At 44.8% G+C, this 15,065-nt stretch overlaps 2 protein-coding genes across 6 annotated transcripts in view; one reads left to right on the top strand and one right to left on the bottom strand.

Annotated features, from left to right (window-relative positions):
* LOC112464333 (ion transport peptide-like) overlaps window positions 1-4,827 on the bottom strand; it is a 43,710-nt gene extending 38,883 nt beyond the window's left edge. The window contains exon 1 of one of the 3 annotated variants that reach the window (XM_025031286.1): window positions 4,591-4,827. In XM_025031286.1, the coding sequence (XP_024887054.1) occupies window positions 4,591-4,707 (117 nt within the window). In that variant the 5' untranslated portion in view covers window positions 4,708-4,827. The remainder of the gene's footprint in view (window positions 1-4,590) is intronic. The other 2 variants (XM_025031276.1, XM_025031280.1) reach the window with 2 other exon arrangements.
* LOC112464308 (peroxisomal leader peptide-processing protease-like) overlaps window positions 1-15,065 on the top strand; it is a 61,267-nt gene that overhangs the window by 40,064 nt on the left and 6,138 nt on the right. The window contains exon 1 of one of the 3 annotated variants that reach the window (XM_025031240.1): window positions 2,823-2,881. The exons of the other annotated variants lie outside the window; for them this stretch is intronic. The gene's annotated coding sequence lies outside the window, so the exon portion shown is untranslated. Of the gene's footprint in view, window positions 1-2,822; window positions 2,882-15,065 lie in introns of those variants that run through there. 3 annotated transcript variants of the gene reach the window in all.

Consider the following 15,065-nt stretch of genomic DNA (forward strand, 5'->3'; position numbering starts at 1 on the left):
CGAATGAGCAATTAAACGTTCCTGATTTTTAACCAAGCATGACGAAAAATATAGTGAGGAAATAAAAAAAGACAAAAATAAAAAATGCCAAGTAAAAAATCTTAAGTGTCTATAATAAATGTAAAAGTATAAAAAAGATCTTTTTATCGGCACACATACGTACGGAACTGAAATAAAATGAGAAGTAAATGTTATAATAGATGTATTATTACTATATACCTCGCAGTGCAAAAAATTTTACATTACTCTCTTTAATCTATATACTAATATTACTTTACGTATCATTTAAATTGTCCCAGCTCATTACGATTCAGTTTTGTTGCTGTCAAGCAAATATTTGCGTGACAATTTGCATAATCTCTATCCACATTCAGCGATTGACAGCGATTGATACACAATACGGCCGTCCGTTCCGCTCGATAAGATATGATAAAATTTAATTCGAACGTTCCTGCGTACATTGAACTTCGCCGCCGCCGGTACGACGTATGGAAACACATATATGCGACACTTGGTTTCGCAAGCGAGCAAAATGCCATACGGTAAATAACGTGGTCAACGGCCCGCCCCAAGCGGCGGGGCAACGCGGGACTTTGCGACGGAAACTGCGACGGAAACGGTTGATCGGCCGCTAGCGTACACGCCTTGCGAAACGGAGTTAAATCGCTGGAACATTTTTCGCGTGCCGACGAGACAGCTCGCTCTCGCGCCCAACAACAATTGGCGGCGGGTTCGCTATCGAAACGCATTTCTCGTAGCGTCGTCGCGCGATACATCGTGTACGCCGCCTCGCTCTTCAGCCGCGTTAGCTTAAACTCGAGGCAACGATGTGAAGTGGTGCAATCGGTCGGCCGAGCCCTCCTACCCTACCGTCATCGATGCAACGTCGATGCACGCCGTCAGAGCGACGCGCGGGACGCAATGACGTCGCGTGACGAAGTTGAATCCCATCGTATCGACGATACCCCGCACTCGTCGTGAAGTCAAAGTCTCATGTCCTCGTGTTATCGTGCCACGCACGCTGGCTTCATTCAGAACTTCGCTGACTGTTGTGCAGCGTGTACATCATCGCCGGAGATATGACACTCCGCGAAAACGACACGTGCGTTGTAATCATGTTGCAACACAATAAATGTGTATCGTAATTTGACATTCTATCTGCACGCAAGTCCTGCTTGCTGCGCTTCAGTAACTCTTAGAGATATTTTAAAATTTGTTATCTAATTTTTTATCCAATTTTTTATAGATGTATCCAGTGTTTTGCCAATTTTTCTCAGAGAAAATTCAACCGTACGCCATTACGATCAAAGCGGTAGGACTTTTAATAATAAAATAAAACTTTTACAATCAAAAAACCACTTAATACGTTATAAATATATAATTATAAAAAAGAAACAAAACGCGCGTTATACATTTTTCATAATATTCGCGATAACGATAATAATATGATGACATAAAGTAATTTCTCTAAATTTTATTATGTCTTGCGAGAATTTTTTCGCGAACGAGACTCAACTCTACTCACGGCTCAAAGAAAATCTTGCATAGAAGCTAGCGGCAGTTTTTCCTCCTCGGTAATGTTCCCGGTAAAACGGGAATGCGAGAAAATCAAGACCACGGTCTCGCGCGAGCGACGCGCGACGTGTCCGTAGCCTTTCGTCGGATTCCTCGCGGTATCGTTCTCGCGCGACCGTGCCAAGAAGCAATTGAGGCGAATTAAAGGGACAATTAGGCGAGCCGGAGCTTCGGGCAGACAGCTGGACGCACCGAGAGACTTAACGGACATCGGCGTCCATATAAATTTTTACGCGCGAAATAAATTCCACGACGACGGCTTTCGATCTCATCCTGATCACAAAAATGATTAACGAACGAAAAATTATTAATTACCAAGAATATTTAATTGCACCGAAAGACTGATTTATCTCTGACTTGTCAAATCGGATGACATCTCTGAGGAGATTGTAATATAAGCTTCATTTTTATTTTGCCTGGATTTTTAATTTTCTTTTAATTTTGAACAAAACTCGAAATGAAAGCTTGATCTTTCCGGCCAAATGACGTTCCAGTGCTTTTAGTCCGAGAATTATAAAGCGAATGGATGTTCGTTGATCCCTGCTTGCATACGCTCATGTCGGAAGACGTGCTCACGCCGAGTTTAAAGACGATCGCGCGATCCTCTCGCCCGTCGTCGACGCGATCTCATTCCGTTGGCTACATCATCCGGATGAGCGAGCGAGCGAACGACAATGGAATCGCGCAATTTCATTTTCTCCTTACTGCTAGTTTGCGACGCGTTACTTTGCGGTTGGCTTAAATCGCGGCCGACCAATTCAACCGCGTGCTCGCGCTTAAACGATTCTCCGAAAGCTGCCGTAAATATGCGCTCTTCTTCTCTGGAGAGGGTCGAGACACGATGAAATGCAAGAATCAGATACCAGAGACGAGGAATAGACGTAAAATCCCAATCTGCAAGACGGATTTTCACACGTGTAGCTTAATTGTTAACTTTTAATAAGTTCTCACCACAAAACGCGTTTGTTTTACTCGTCGACACAATATATTTCCTCATCTGATTATATTTTAGAGTGTATATTAATAATATATATTATTTGTCTACTTTTCCTCTTATTTCTTATTTTGCACTCATTATGCTTTCGCGCGCGATGTATTTTATTTTCCGCGCTCATAAATCTTAGGACTGCACGGCGATAAGATCGATATTCGTTATCAAAGATCGGCGTGCGCCAACACCGTTTCAAAGATCTTATCTCTGATAAGGATATGTCGAAAGTTCTGATGCAAAGTGCGGCGCGTGTGCATCAGACACTTCGTGCGCATTGTGCAAAGTGCGACGTGAGTGAATGGTAATGTTTCTACGGTACGTCCCAACTTCCATATTCATTACATGTCATTACATTATTTACATAGCATTTCTAAAAAAAAGTGCTAATTGCAACGTAAAGCTTCGAGTAAAGTAATTAACTCGTAAAAATACGCGGCTCATTAATTATTCGATTTTTCGCTCTGGGCCTTCTCGTTCTACCCCAAACAGAACCACTCTTCGAGCAAGTGGGTCACAATTGCCCACATTTTTTGAAATATCTCGGTGCCCCGCGCGCACAACACAAGCGCGTTGTAATATCGTAATAACGTAACGCTCGTCGCGCGGCGAAAAGCATAAGGCCCGGTCTACAATGGATGTCGGAAGTCGGAGTCGTAAGAAATTAACCAATCACAATCTATTATTCTCCTTGCGGTCGAAGAATAATGAACTGTGATTGGTCAATTTCTTACGACTCCGACTTCCGACATCCATTGTAGACCGGGCATAAAAGTCACGCGAGTCGACGATTGCGAGTCGGATTATTATCGGCTCCTCGTGATTCAATTCCCATTGGCACGCGCGCGACCGGTTTCGTAACGTTCGTCGTAACAACGCCGCGGCGATCGTCGCCGCGGTTATCGGAAAGCGGTGCCCAAGCACAATTCATTAATAAAACCCTGACGTACGAGCGTATAACGTATAAGCGTAACCGCGTTTTTTATTCATAATGAATGCGACGAATGGTTCGCGCGTTGTTAAGTAATGCGCGCGAGGCACATCGCGCTCCGCGCGTAATGCGCACGTTGCACCGCGTGTGACCTGAATTGTTTATGCAGACGGTCGTCTTGCATTGAATCTGCGAGAGTAATTTATGTGGACGCAGGCGTATGGCGCGCGCTTTTTCCTCCTTTCTCTCCGTTTCTTAAGTAACGGAGCCTTCATTCGAAGAAAATCAGAGGTAATTTTCTCGATTGGCTTAATTGACCGTTTCTTATTTTAAGTATTCGTCAGAGAGCGAGATCGTCTACGTAAGTTTAGCGATTCATGAGCCATGTGGAAACATCTATTTAACCCGTGCATGCAGCCGCGTGTGCGACTAACAATAAGAACGACCACGTAGACATAATTTGAAATTCTACAGCACAATGCTGCTATAAATATTGGTCTCTTATACCCGGCAGAGAAAATGTTTATGCAAGTATCCAAGTGTATTGAATTTCTAATGTTAAAAGAGAAACGGAGCGAGCGGTACTGTCAATTAAAGTCAAGGCGTTTAAATCACTCGAAAGTTCATGATATCGCTAATATACCATAATTTTTTCATGATCAAATTTTAAGGTAGGTTACCTTAAAATGCATCAACAAATGTGCATTTATGAAGTTATCTTTTTAATTCTATTTTCGCATAAAGCAACGTGATTCTATTTTTCAAAAATCTATTTATCGAGCTAGCAGAAGCTCGAATTTTAATTATTATTTGAAATATTTTATAACAATATAGTATTTTGTTCCAAAATAAAATCTAAAATTTTAATTATTTGAAATATTTCATAACAATATAGTACTTTGTTCTAAAAAGATTTTTATAAAATAGTTTTTGAAAGTCCATTTTATTTAAAAACATAATTTTGTCATAATGGAATTAATATTATCTTACGATGTTTTTTTTTTTTTTTTAACAAAAATGGAATTTATCCGATATTCTTTGACCGTTCACAGGAGTGACAAATTCGTAAAGAGCACAGATCGTTTGAGGCACGTACCATGTCTAGATCTTTCCGGCGAACGCTTGGTCTCCCGATGGTCACGCAAGAATTATTCCTCGAACCAGATCTCTCGATCGTGTCCAGCGTCCTTCTGATACGTGCGTCGCGACGCATCGCGTCTAATATACACCTCTCTACGGGGTGTCCACGACGTTTGTATCCCCGTCCGTCTTCGCCCCCGCGCTCGATCCTCGTCAAACGATCGCGTTATCGCCACCCTCTTACCACTAGTAACCATGGCCGCGTCGCTATTACTACCACCGCGCCACGAAGATGCTCCAATTGTGCGATCTGTACAAAAATAGAGTCTGCAATCTTCCGAGTAATGAGTAACCGGCGTCTAACTTTTTTCTTGCGTCGTCGAGGGCAAGCCTCTTGATCTCGTTTCGACCCCCCCCCCTCGCAGCATCCGTCCTAGAGGAATTTCACTTCGTCAGGGAAACGCGCGCGTTCGTCCTTCCTCTGTTTACCTTAATTTACTCACGATGATCCCTTAATCCCGCGACGCTCGGCGGTGTGGGTGGATATTAACCTTATGTACACAGAAGCGGATGATCAACGGCAATTTTAGACGCACGTGGAGACCGAGCGATGCCGCGGTGCAAAATTATGTCTCGTCCACGTGCCGATGTCAAGCATGGCGTATAGTCGCGTCATCCGAATTCTCGTAAATGGATTTTTCGTCCAAATTTTCGTAAATGAAGCTTCGGAACGGACGTCAGCAACAAAGAGATAATAGTATATATAAATAGGCAGCATATAAATACATATATTTTGGCCAATCATGGGTATAGTACAGAGGTGTACATGGTTCTCTCTTTTTCTTCAGCACCCTACGACGTCTGTCCTGTAATCGTGGTTCGTTTTTATTAGTTACGCGACGTGAGTAACAAATCCATGTATTCGACGTAAATTGAATGGTGTGCGTCCCTTCAAATCTGGCAAATCAGTTTTATTCAGTCTCTGACACGTAACGCTGTCATTACGTTATTTTTACAAAAATATGTAGACGTGGGATGGACTTGAGGGTTCTAAATATCTTGCAACACAAAATTACAAATTAACAAATTAAATTTACGAGCTATCTGTCTCTCTGTAACTGTGCCTAAAATTATCTGACGAATCACGTCAGATAATTAAAGGCAGCAGCTATCAAAGGAGTTCAGAGTCTAGAAAAATTTCAAGAATACGTCTGCATTCTTACGTGCCTTATTGGATTTGTCCGAGAATGTCTGACATGTTTTCCGAGCTTGTTCTCGCTGACGAAGAACTTGCGAAGAACGTAAGTTGCGAGAATCGCCTATCCGTGTTTTCCGGCAATTTCATAGCGACGTCATATAACGAGATGATTGATCTAGCCGACCCTTGAGGAACGCAGATTTCCATAAGTTAATCTTCTATCACGCGATTGGCAAAAAGTCCCGCGCGATCGACATATGAAAAGGACGCGTTGTTCTTGTATGACTAATCGCATGACGTAGACCACTTTTGCACCAAGTACACTTCGATCTTCGCAAAAACGGTCTCACTGAACTGCAATTTCCGAAGTTCCCGTCACGTGTGAGGCAACATATGTTCTTGGTATTAGAGAAATCGCAAGGTGCGTGTCCGCACTTGTGTATATATGTATATACATCGCGTTTATTAATATAATGACACACTCGAGCTCGAACGTGTTAATTCGATCGAGACGAGAAAATAGAAGTTCCACGAATTAGCACTCGTTCGGTAAGTGCAGAAATAACCGTGGACTTCGCGCAGGGTACGGCACGTAATACCGTCCGGTCATTTTTTCCCTCTCGAGATTCCTAGCTTCTTCTTCTTCTCGGGGATCGAAGTCCAAGATGTAAGAACTATGGACCGCGAAAACGAGAGAACAGTAATTCTGTGCAATTTGCCACGTCTGCTCCTACTTAATATGTCGTTAATTTAAGGGGGAATACCCAATTAGAAGCGCGAAAAAAAAGGCAATTTTTGTGAATTTTTTTAAGAAAACCTATATGAATTATGGTATTGGTATTTTTTCTACATGAAAGTACACACTTTTAAGAATATGTTAAATTTTTTTTATTAAAAAATATTCAATATTGGCGGAGTATTCATGGGTTCTGTCGACTGCCGCAAAAAAAAGGTCCTCCGTGGCGACCACTCCCATTTCATTTGTAATCATCAGAATCAAAAAAACCAAAAAGATTATTAAAATTGACACTATAATTTAGTCTTTGTCGTAGGGGTTTTTGAAAATATCGATTTTTGACAAAATGGCGGGCGTTTGAATTTAAAGGCTCGATTTTTAGGGAAAAATTCGGGTTTATTTTGCCGATAAAAAAAACTAAGTCACTTAAAAAAAAATCCTACGACAAAGACTAGATAATTATGTATAGAATAACCTCTATAAATTTCAAATTGATCGGTTCAGTGGTTGCCGAGATATTTTGGTCACCGATTTTTAACATGGTTTCGAAAAAAACGCGTTTGAAAATTGAACAATGAATAAATCGCGAAAATTTTTCAATTTACATAGAATTATCGATTCCAGGTCCATAATATAAGTCCTCCACCTTGCTTGGAATGCAAAAATTGAACAATCAATTTTTTCGAACTTTCTAATTGGGTATTCCCCCTTAAGTAAAACAACGTTAATTTTATTTAACTAAACCAATGGAGATGAAATAATACTGTCTTGTGGTGAATAATAAATTTTAACACACATGGGTTAGATAAAAAAAAACAAAATATTATTTAACCTAAGGTATTGGTTTAAATTTCATCCTTTAATATTTAACAGTGAACAACTGCGGGAAAACACGCATTCAGAGTCGAATCAAATTCGCGTACTCTCCTCGCATTCGCGTTGAAGCATCCTTGCTATTTCTGCGAACATATCGCGGGGAAGATTCCGCCTGGAAATCGCGCGCGGTGTTCCCTGCGTGCGCACGCGGTGAAATCGCACGCGGCGGGTTTGCGCGCGAGGCCGAGACGACGACGATGACGACGCTCGGCGACGCAGCCGCGATTCAGCCCGCGTGTTGCATAAATTCATCGCACGGAAAGCCTTTCCAATTCCTGGCATGTTCCTGTACCAGCGCGGCTTCTGTGCCGCTTCTCGGCCGCGAGTTCCCCGGGTACACACTCCGCAAGTAGTCAGCCGCACCCAGTGCTAAGAGTTTCTGCGTCGTTGCGACGCAGGTCTCGATCACGACGTCGATTCGCAGTCGTGCACGTGCAACCGGAAGAGATCTCTCTAACTGCTAGTTGTTTCGTTAAATATTTGCCGTACGTAAGTGGAAATTAAGGCAAACTTTCCAAGATTCCGTAAGCGTTAATAATCGCGTTGTACATTATTCTCTCTATAGTCATTCCTGATTCATTATTCGGATGTTCTTCGCGCATTTCCCACGGAGAATCTTTTCCCATTTTTGTTCCCCCGAGAACTCGATCGATCGGTGATCAGAACCGCGCGTTAATTTAACCGGAGTTAAAGAAACGCGCGCGAGTGCGCGGCGCATTCCTCGCGATGAAATTACTTGGCGGCTATATATAGATCGGCCCCGCGGCCGTTCCTCTATATATCTTATTATGGTAAATGAAAGTCCCCCCCGGTGGTGTGGTTACACCGGAACGATAGCTGCCATATGGGAAGCTTTTAGAAACGCGCGCGAGCAGGCGAGCTATGCGCGGCGATACGGGGCCTCTCGTCGTGCGTTAACGTCGTGAAAGAGCACAGTTTAATTCCCCATTCACTCGCTAAGGCAAGCGCACGCACGCACGACGATAAATTCGATGAACGCGCGGCCGAGGTTGAAATTCCGCTCGCGCGATGTACGCTAAGGACGTGACACAAGCCACACGTATCCGCGATATAGAAATCGTCGGCAGCCGCCAATCGGGGAACTGGTGAAATACCGAGAAAACATCGGCACGAAAAAGACGCTTTTTTTTTCGACAAACGTTCGCACTTACCCTGTAACTAATGCCGCAGAAACATGCGTTATTTATCGCACACAGCACGGAGAGCTCGAGTTAAACGGGGAACGAGGAGAGTTACGCGCTACGCTAAATCCTACCGCAAACGGGCTAACCGATCGCTAAGTGGCACAGCGACGCTGTTTTGCTGCTGCGATGATTAGTATCAGGCGCAAACGATCTTTGCAAACATCAATACTTAGATCTCGCCGGGAGCAGCTCTAACTCTAAATTAGCTAAATTAACCCGGACTGACCAAGCCTGGTCGTGGGTTTAGGTTTCACCGACCTGGATATTAACGCTGTACGGAATCTGAAGATCGCGAGATGAGAGGACCTTGGCGATAGATGGAAAAGAAGACTAGGTCTCATCTAGAACATTAGGTCGGTCGTATGTTTCTCGAGTTCTCCTAGAATGACGTATCTGATGGGATCTCGAGCATCGGAATGTCGAGCGTAATCGTCGATTACCATTGCTTGTAATGACGAGAGATATTTTGCGGGCCAGACAAGATGCCGCCAACGGTCGCCGCGAACGACATGGCGTGTTCTCGCCATCGTCGGACCCACCGCGGCCAGGAAGAGAGGGAGAAAGAGAGAGAGAGAGACCACATTGCTGCCAGGCACTGTACAGCTTGGTTATACGTGCATGCGCGTACGCGAGCGAGCTCTCGTTTTATTTGATTTCTGCCGCCGCGCTGCCACGCTGTCTAGGCGACTAGCTCGAGCTACGTTCTATTCTCTCCTTCCCTCTCGCGCTGGTTGCGCACCTCTATCCTCCTTTCCCCGCGTCTCCTTCGCGCGTACACGCACACTTCGCCTCGTTCACTTCATTTGCTTTGCTTCGTCTTCCCTCCCCTGCGCCTCTCAGTCCCACTCTCTTCTTTCTTCGTTTTTTTTTATTTTCTTTTTTTTTTGTGCTTCTATTCCTCCTCTTCTCCCTTTATCTCCCTTTCTTGCCTATTTCTCCTTTTTGCAATATCCTTTCGCCCCGATCCTTTTTTCCCTTTGTCCCTCTTTCTACGAGAGTTTCCTTCGGACCCCTTGCCTTTCTACGGCGCACTCGCGGCCCTCTTGTCGTCAGCGTTTTCTTTTCAAGATCTCCGCAGATATAAATTCCATCGAACTCGAACATACCTTAAAGATAATTCCGAATAATTTTATAGATCCAAATATCTTTTTAACGATAAGCATTAATTTATATTAACATGTAAATAAATGAAAAATAATGCTAAAAGAAGACATCCCGATTGGAAGACAACTCGCGGAATAAAAACGACCGGCTACACACCCCGAAGAGACTTCGAAATGGCTCTTCGATTTCTACTCCGCCCTCTTTCTCTGCCTTCTTCTCCGCTGACTCGCCATCGCTCGTTTTCCGTTCGTTAAGATGCCGCGCGGCAAGAGCGAGGACGATTTCTCGGTAAGATAAGCGAGAGTCCTCCCGCTCACCTCTCGCACCTGCGAATCTCGTTGTGGGGCCCCCTGTTCTGCCGACCGCGGACCGGAGCGCGGCACCGTAGATACGCTCTAACACTCGGAGAGAGACCAGCTGGCAGCTGGTTCAGGTGACGAAGGCCTCCTCGCTCCCGTTTCAGGCCGTTCTCCAGTTCCACCGCCCGCTGACGTAATCAAGGCCACCTGATATCACGCGAGAGTGTCAACGACGGGCATTGTTGGTCAACCCTTCGCAGATTCGTGGAATGATAATTCTCGCGTTGCGCGAATCTTATCTGCGAGCCATACGTACAGAAAATCAGAATCTTGAACGGAAAAGAAATCGAAGGAGAAAGTATTGCTGACCGATACGGGCACCTCTCAACTTAAATGATTCCGAGAAAATAATTCCGACTGATTTCAGATAGATTTCTTCGGACGTTTGCATCACGGAACATCCATCGCGTTTTAAAATAGCTCTTTACGACTTTACGACATGGACGTTTTTCACAAGATGCTCTTTCGCGATAAGGAAGGACGATGGAATTACCGTCATTAATTACCGTAGAGGTATCGAGCCCGCCGATCGTCGATCGAGCGGCGGGACGACGAACAGTCGTTGATCTCGGTACTGTATCGATGATTGCGAACTCTCTGGAGAACGGTCGATGAAAAAAAAAAAAGAATAAAACAGAAGAACACTTTATCGGACATGTCGCCAGTCGCCCCGGCGTTGGTTGCCCTCTTCTCGATTCTTCGCCGAGTCGTATTCGCGCGATACTTCGGGACAATAGCCCATTATCATGGTCCACAATACGATCTGCGCGCGTGTGTAAAACAGCGGGCGATATCGAGGGGTCCTACGCGAGAAGAAGGCGTAGCGGCAAATCGTCTTTTTCTTCCTTTCTCTCCCTTTCTCGCTCTCGAGTCGAATTGTGACGTATGTTAACTTTGTTGCACCGCACGCCGCAACCGCGTGTACACGTACTCACTTAAATTTATTTAACATGCAATAACAAATTGTTTTTCTTCCATTCTTAATAGCTCGTTATAAAATTTATTAATACGACGTGTAGCTTCAGCTGGCATTTTTCTGGCAGAGAATTTTTTAGCGTGTAACGGGGCAAAGAGCAGCAACGTTAAAATCGAGATCCCTGAAATTGGTGTCATAATTTGTTTTTTCTTACTGAAGTATCAGTGCGAATTCCTTTTGCACAAAGAATAATCTTGTGTACGCTTTCACGTCGGATCGGATATTCGTTAAATGTCGCTTACTTAAACTTTCCAACGAATGCGAATGTATGGCAGTTTCTCAGAGACGTCTCGCGAACATATTTCATTCGCGAACGTTCGCCCGCCGCGCCGGTCAGAACGCGCTCGTTGGTCGCCTCCACTTGCGAGCGATCGGCGGCGATACCAGGTGAAATCGTTAATTGAATTATGAAACTGTCGTCGCGATTATGCGAAAGCGCGTTTTCTGCTCGAGCGACCAAAAACCCCGAAGAGAAACAAAGAGGAAGAAAGAGCGGGTTTCGCTCCGTAAGAAAATGATCGAGACGTCGCGATACGCGGCTATTTATAGATCATGCCGAAGGTGAGTATATTCGTCCTTTGCGTATCAAGGCTCCGAATTAATTTTTTAATTAGAATTGCTGCGCTTCGCGCGCGTTCCGTTGCATTTTTCTGATATCTTTCTCGAGTCTGCGGTAACCCGACAGTTATTACCGGCTATACCCTTGCGACGTCTAAAACGATTCTTGAATCGCTTGTCAAATTTTCGATCGGCAGTAGCTTTTTACTCGTACGAATTAATTCCTAATTCCTTTATTGATTGCATATGGAATAAATTAAATAAAATTCACGCAAGAAGCTTAACGAATGTTAAAGCATTATTTTACTATAATTTTAATAACGTTAAAACGTTCTTTCACACACACAGCCGTGCGAGCGTCTCGTTAAAAATGTAAAATCAATAAAATTAATCAAAATGAATTAAATTGGAAAGAATTAAGAGGCATCGGACATAAAACGAAAAGGTCGGATAATTATAAATTTCTAACAATTCTGGCAATTAGAATTTAATGTTGCGAAGCGGATGCTTGTCGATCCTTCCGAATTTTCCTACTTCGAGTCGAGAATGTAGTCGTCCTCGCGCTGAGAAACGAGCGAGTCGCGCCGAGAGCTCGCCGCCCGGCGTGGTTCGTGTTCCGGCCAGCGCGATAACGAGCTGCACGATGCACCGTACGTTCCGAGGTGCCAAGCGGTCTACCGGTGCAAGACTCGAGCAAAAACTAGTCCAGCTTATACCAGCCCCGGACACGCCCCAGCGGCTTCTCCCGCTGTAGTTTCTTCCTTTTGCCAACGCCGGCGATTTCCCATCCCGAACGAGTGGTTCGATTTTTCGTTCACCACGAAAGGAAGCCGATCCCCCCGCCGGCAATGAGAAGAAAACCGGCGGCTTGATGCCAATGATCGTCGAGTTAGCGCGACCTACGTGCTTTCTAGACACGATCGAACCAGGGATGGCCTTGGGTCGAACCAGCGACGACCTTGGCACGTCGTATATGCTTATATAGACATGTTCCTTTATGGCAGAGATGAGATACATCTTTTTTTGCCGACGGTGCTGTATTAAATGCCGATTTATGTGTGAATTTCAAAAGAGCTTCCCAGAAAATCGCATTAACTTCTGTATATTTATTAAAATAAATTGTCTATAAAGTAAACAGACGATAAATAGATAGATAAATAGTTCTGAATATCGTATTGTCTAATCACAGGTAATCAAGAGATTCGTTCGATCGGATATGCTGATAAGATTTCGATCGCGTGGTATCTCTTTAATTATCACACGAGAGAAGCGCAAGCAGAAGTGTAAGAGCGCTTTAAAAGAACACGAGGGTTTCTAAGACTCCCGCGGAAGAAAAATCGAACTCGAATGACTACCGCCGCCGGCGGCCATCCGGCGGCCGATCCGCGCGGCCGAGTACTTATTAATTATCGCATAAATTGCGAGCGGCTGGAGGAGCGGACGATGCGAGCGAGGCCTGAGCTCGCACGCCGGATCGTACAATTTTCCACGGGCGGCGTTCGCGAAATCCGATTATCTCCGCGATGTTTCAGTAATTGAACGTGCGCCGCGAGCGGGGCGAGGCCAGCGCGCGACTTAAATGGTACGGAAAACCATCGTTATTCGATCTAAATCACGAGCAGAAAATTAGATAGCGGCGACCGCGGCCGGCATCTCGCCGTGTGCTCGCAGTAGAACCGGTCAGTTATCGGACAGGCGCGGCGAGGACGTGCCCGCGCGCGGTCGCTTTTTGCTCCTTGCGCGCTTAAATATACAAAAGGATCACTCGGCATAATGGCAACGGGAGGGAAAATCGCGGTGGGTGCAGATGATGAACACATACATACATGAGCACATAATACATACATACATACATACATAGGATGTTCGCTTTTAGTTCGCTGAAAACTATGGCAACCGCTGAACGAACCAGAGTGAACGTGTTGAGATTTTGAGTGGGCTTAGAATCGTTCAGCAGAGAATCATAAAACAGTTGCAAACTGTTGCATTCTGCTGAACGCAGCCAATGTTTGCATAGACTTAATTGCAGCGATATTTTATGCGGACGGAGAATCGTAGGGAAATTAGTACGCGAACGTTAATTGGGCGTTTATCTAACGTTTCTCCGTATTATAAATGAATCGCGTATCCGTAAGTGGTGAGACTGGCGCGTGGTCTTTTTCGAGACCTTCGAAGAGAAACGAAGAGGAGGCAAAACGAAGCGATCGACTGACGCGTCCATTAGGCTATCCAGTTCGCTATCGTCATTTTTGTTCGACTCGTTCAGGTTGCGGATAACACTTAACGGCTAACTTGGTGAGAATTATCGAGGAACGTCGTCGCGGCCGTTTCATAAATCAAATCTTGTTTTCGCTTTCCTAATTGGAGCTGCTAATTTGATACTACAGATATCGGAATAATACACGAGCGGCAGAAGAAGAGGAAGAAACACGGGATAGTCGGCAATCTTCATTGAAGATCGGCCGGCAAGCTGGCAAGCGGTCGCACGGCCATCATTGTCGGGAGAGGGAGGAAGCAAGAAGAAGAGAACACAAAAATCGATCGGGAGAGAAGCGGATTCGAATAGGAGACCGGGAATTCCATAGCGGTCGGGGGGGATTCAGTTAACGTTTAAATACTGCGCGATTTTTAATTCGATTTGCCGCACGAAAGTTCAAAACACAGCTCTCATAGGAAAAAAGAAAACAATTGAAAGAACTGAACAATTACATTTACGATACGGTGTTAGAATTTTATAGGTGTAATAAAGATTATTTCAAGTTTGTTTTGCGATTTCGGCCACGTTTTACCTTGAAATTTTCGCTCGTGGCGTTACCTGAGTAGCCCCTTAGGACCGCTATTACTACTTGGACCGAAGCTAGAAAAAAAAAAGAAGAAGAAACGCGGGTTAGCCTGAGAATGGCGTGTTGACGCAGTTCACGCGCGTGATTTCTTTTTTCGCAGAATCCTTTCATCTTCATCTAGACGTCTATAATTGTCGTGCCTCTCTTTAGCGCCGATTCTATCCCGCGCATGCATTATATGTCATCATCTCATCATAGGCTTCTCAGACATCTGCGGTCCTGTCTGCTCGCGTTTATTTTTGGGCGCCCTTCTCCCTCTCGCCCCCCCCCCCCTCATCGCTCGTAGATCTTTTTCTCGTTTTCGTGACACGTGCCGTCAAACCAGTTTCCTCCGGTTCCGAGAAAACCGGACCTTCTAATACGTCACACGCTTACTACAAAAGTGTGACGTATCTTACATACGCTCTCACGCCTTCGCCTCGTGGCGAACATGGTTTTTTTCGCGCTGTGGTCTCTCTTTTTTTTATCGTGCACATGCCTCGTCGCCAGCTGCTGAGTCACGATTATTTTCAGCGCTTTTTTTATTATCCTGGAAGAAGAAGACTTTCCTGCACCGTGCCCCACTTTGCTTGCGGCGCGACCGTGCAAAAATGCGACGGATCACGCGCCGCGCGATTCTTGACATTGTGAGACATA

The sequence above is a fragment of the Temnothorax curvispinosus genome, unplaced genomic scaffold (assembly GCF_003070985.1).
Source record: "Temnothorax curvispinosus isolate PA1 unplaced genomic scaffold, ASM307098v1 QBEX01001491.1, whole genome shotgun sequence".
Classification (NCBI taxonomy): domain Eukaryota; kingdom Metazoa; phylum Arthropoda; class Insecta; order Hymenoptera; family Formicidae; genus Temnothorax; species Temnothorax curvispinosus.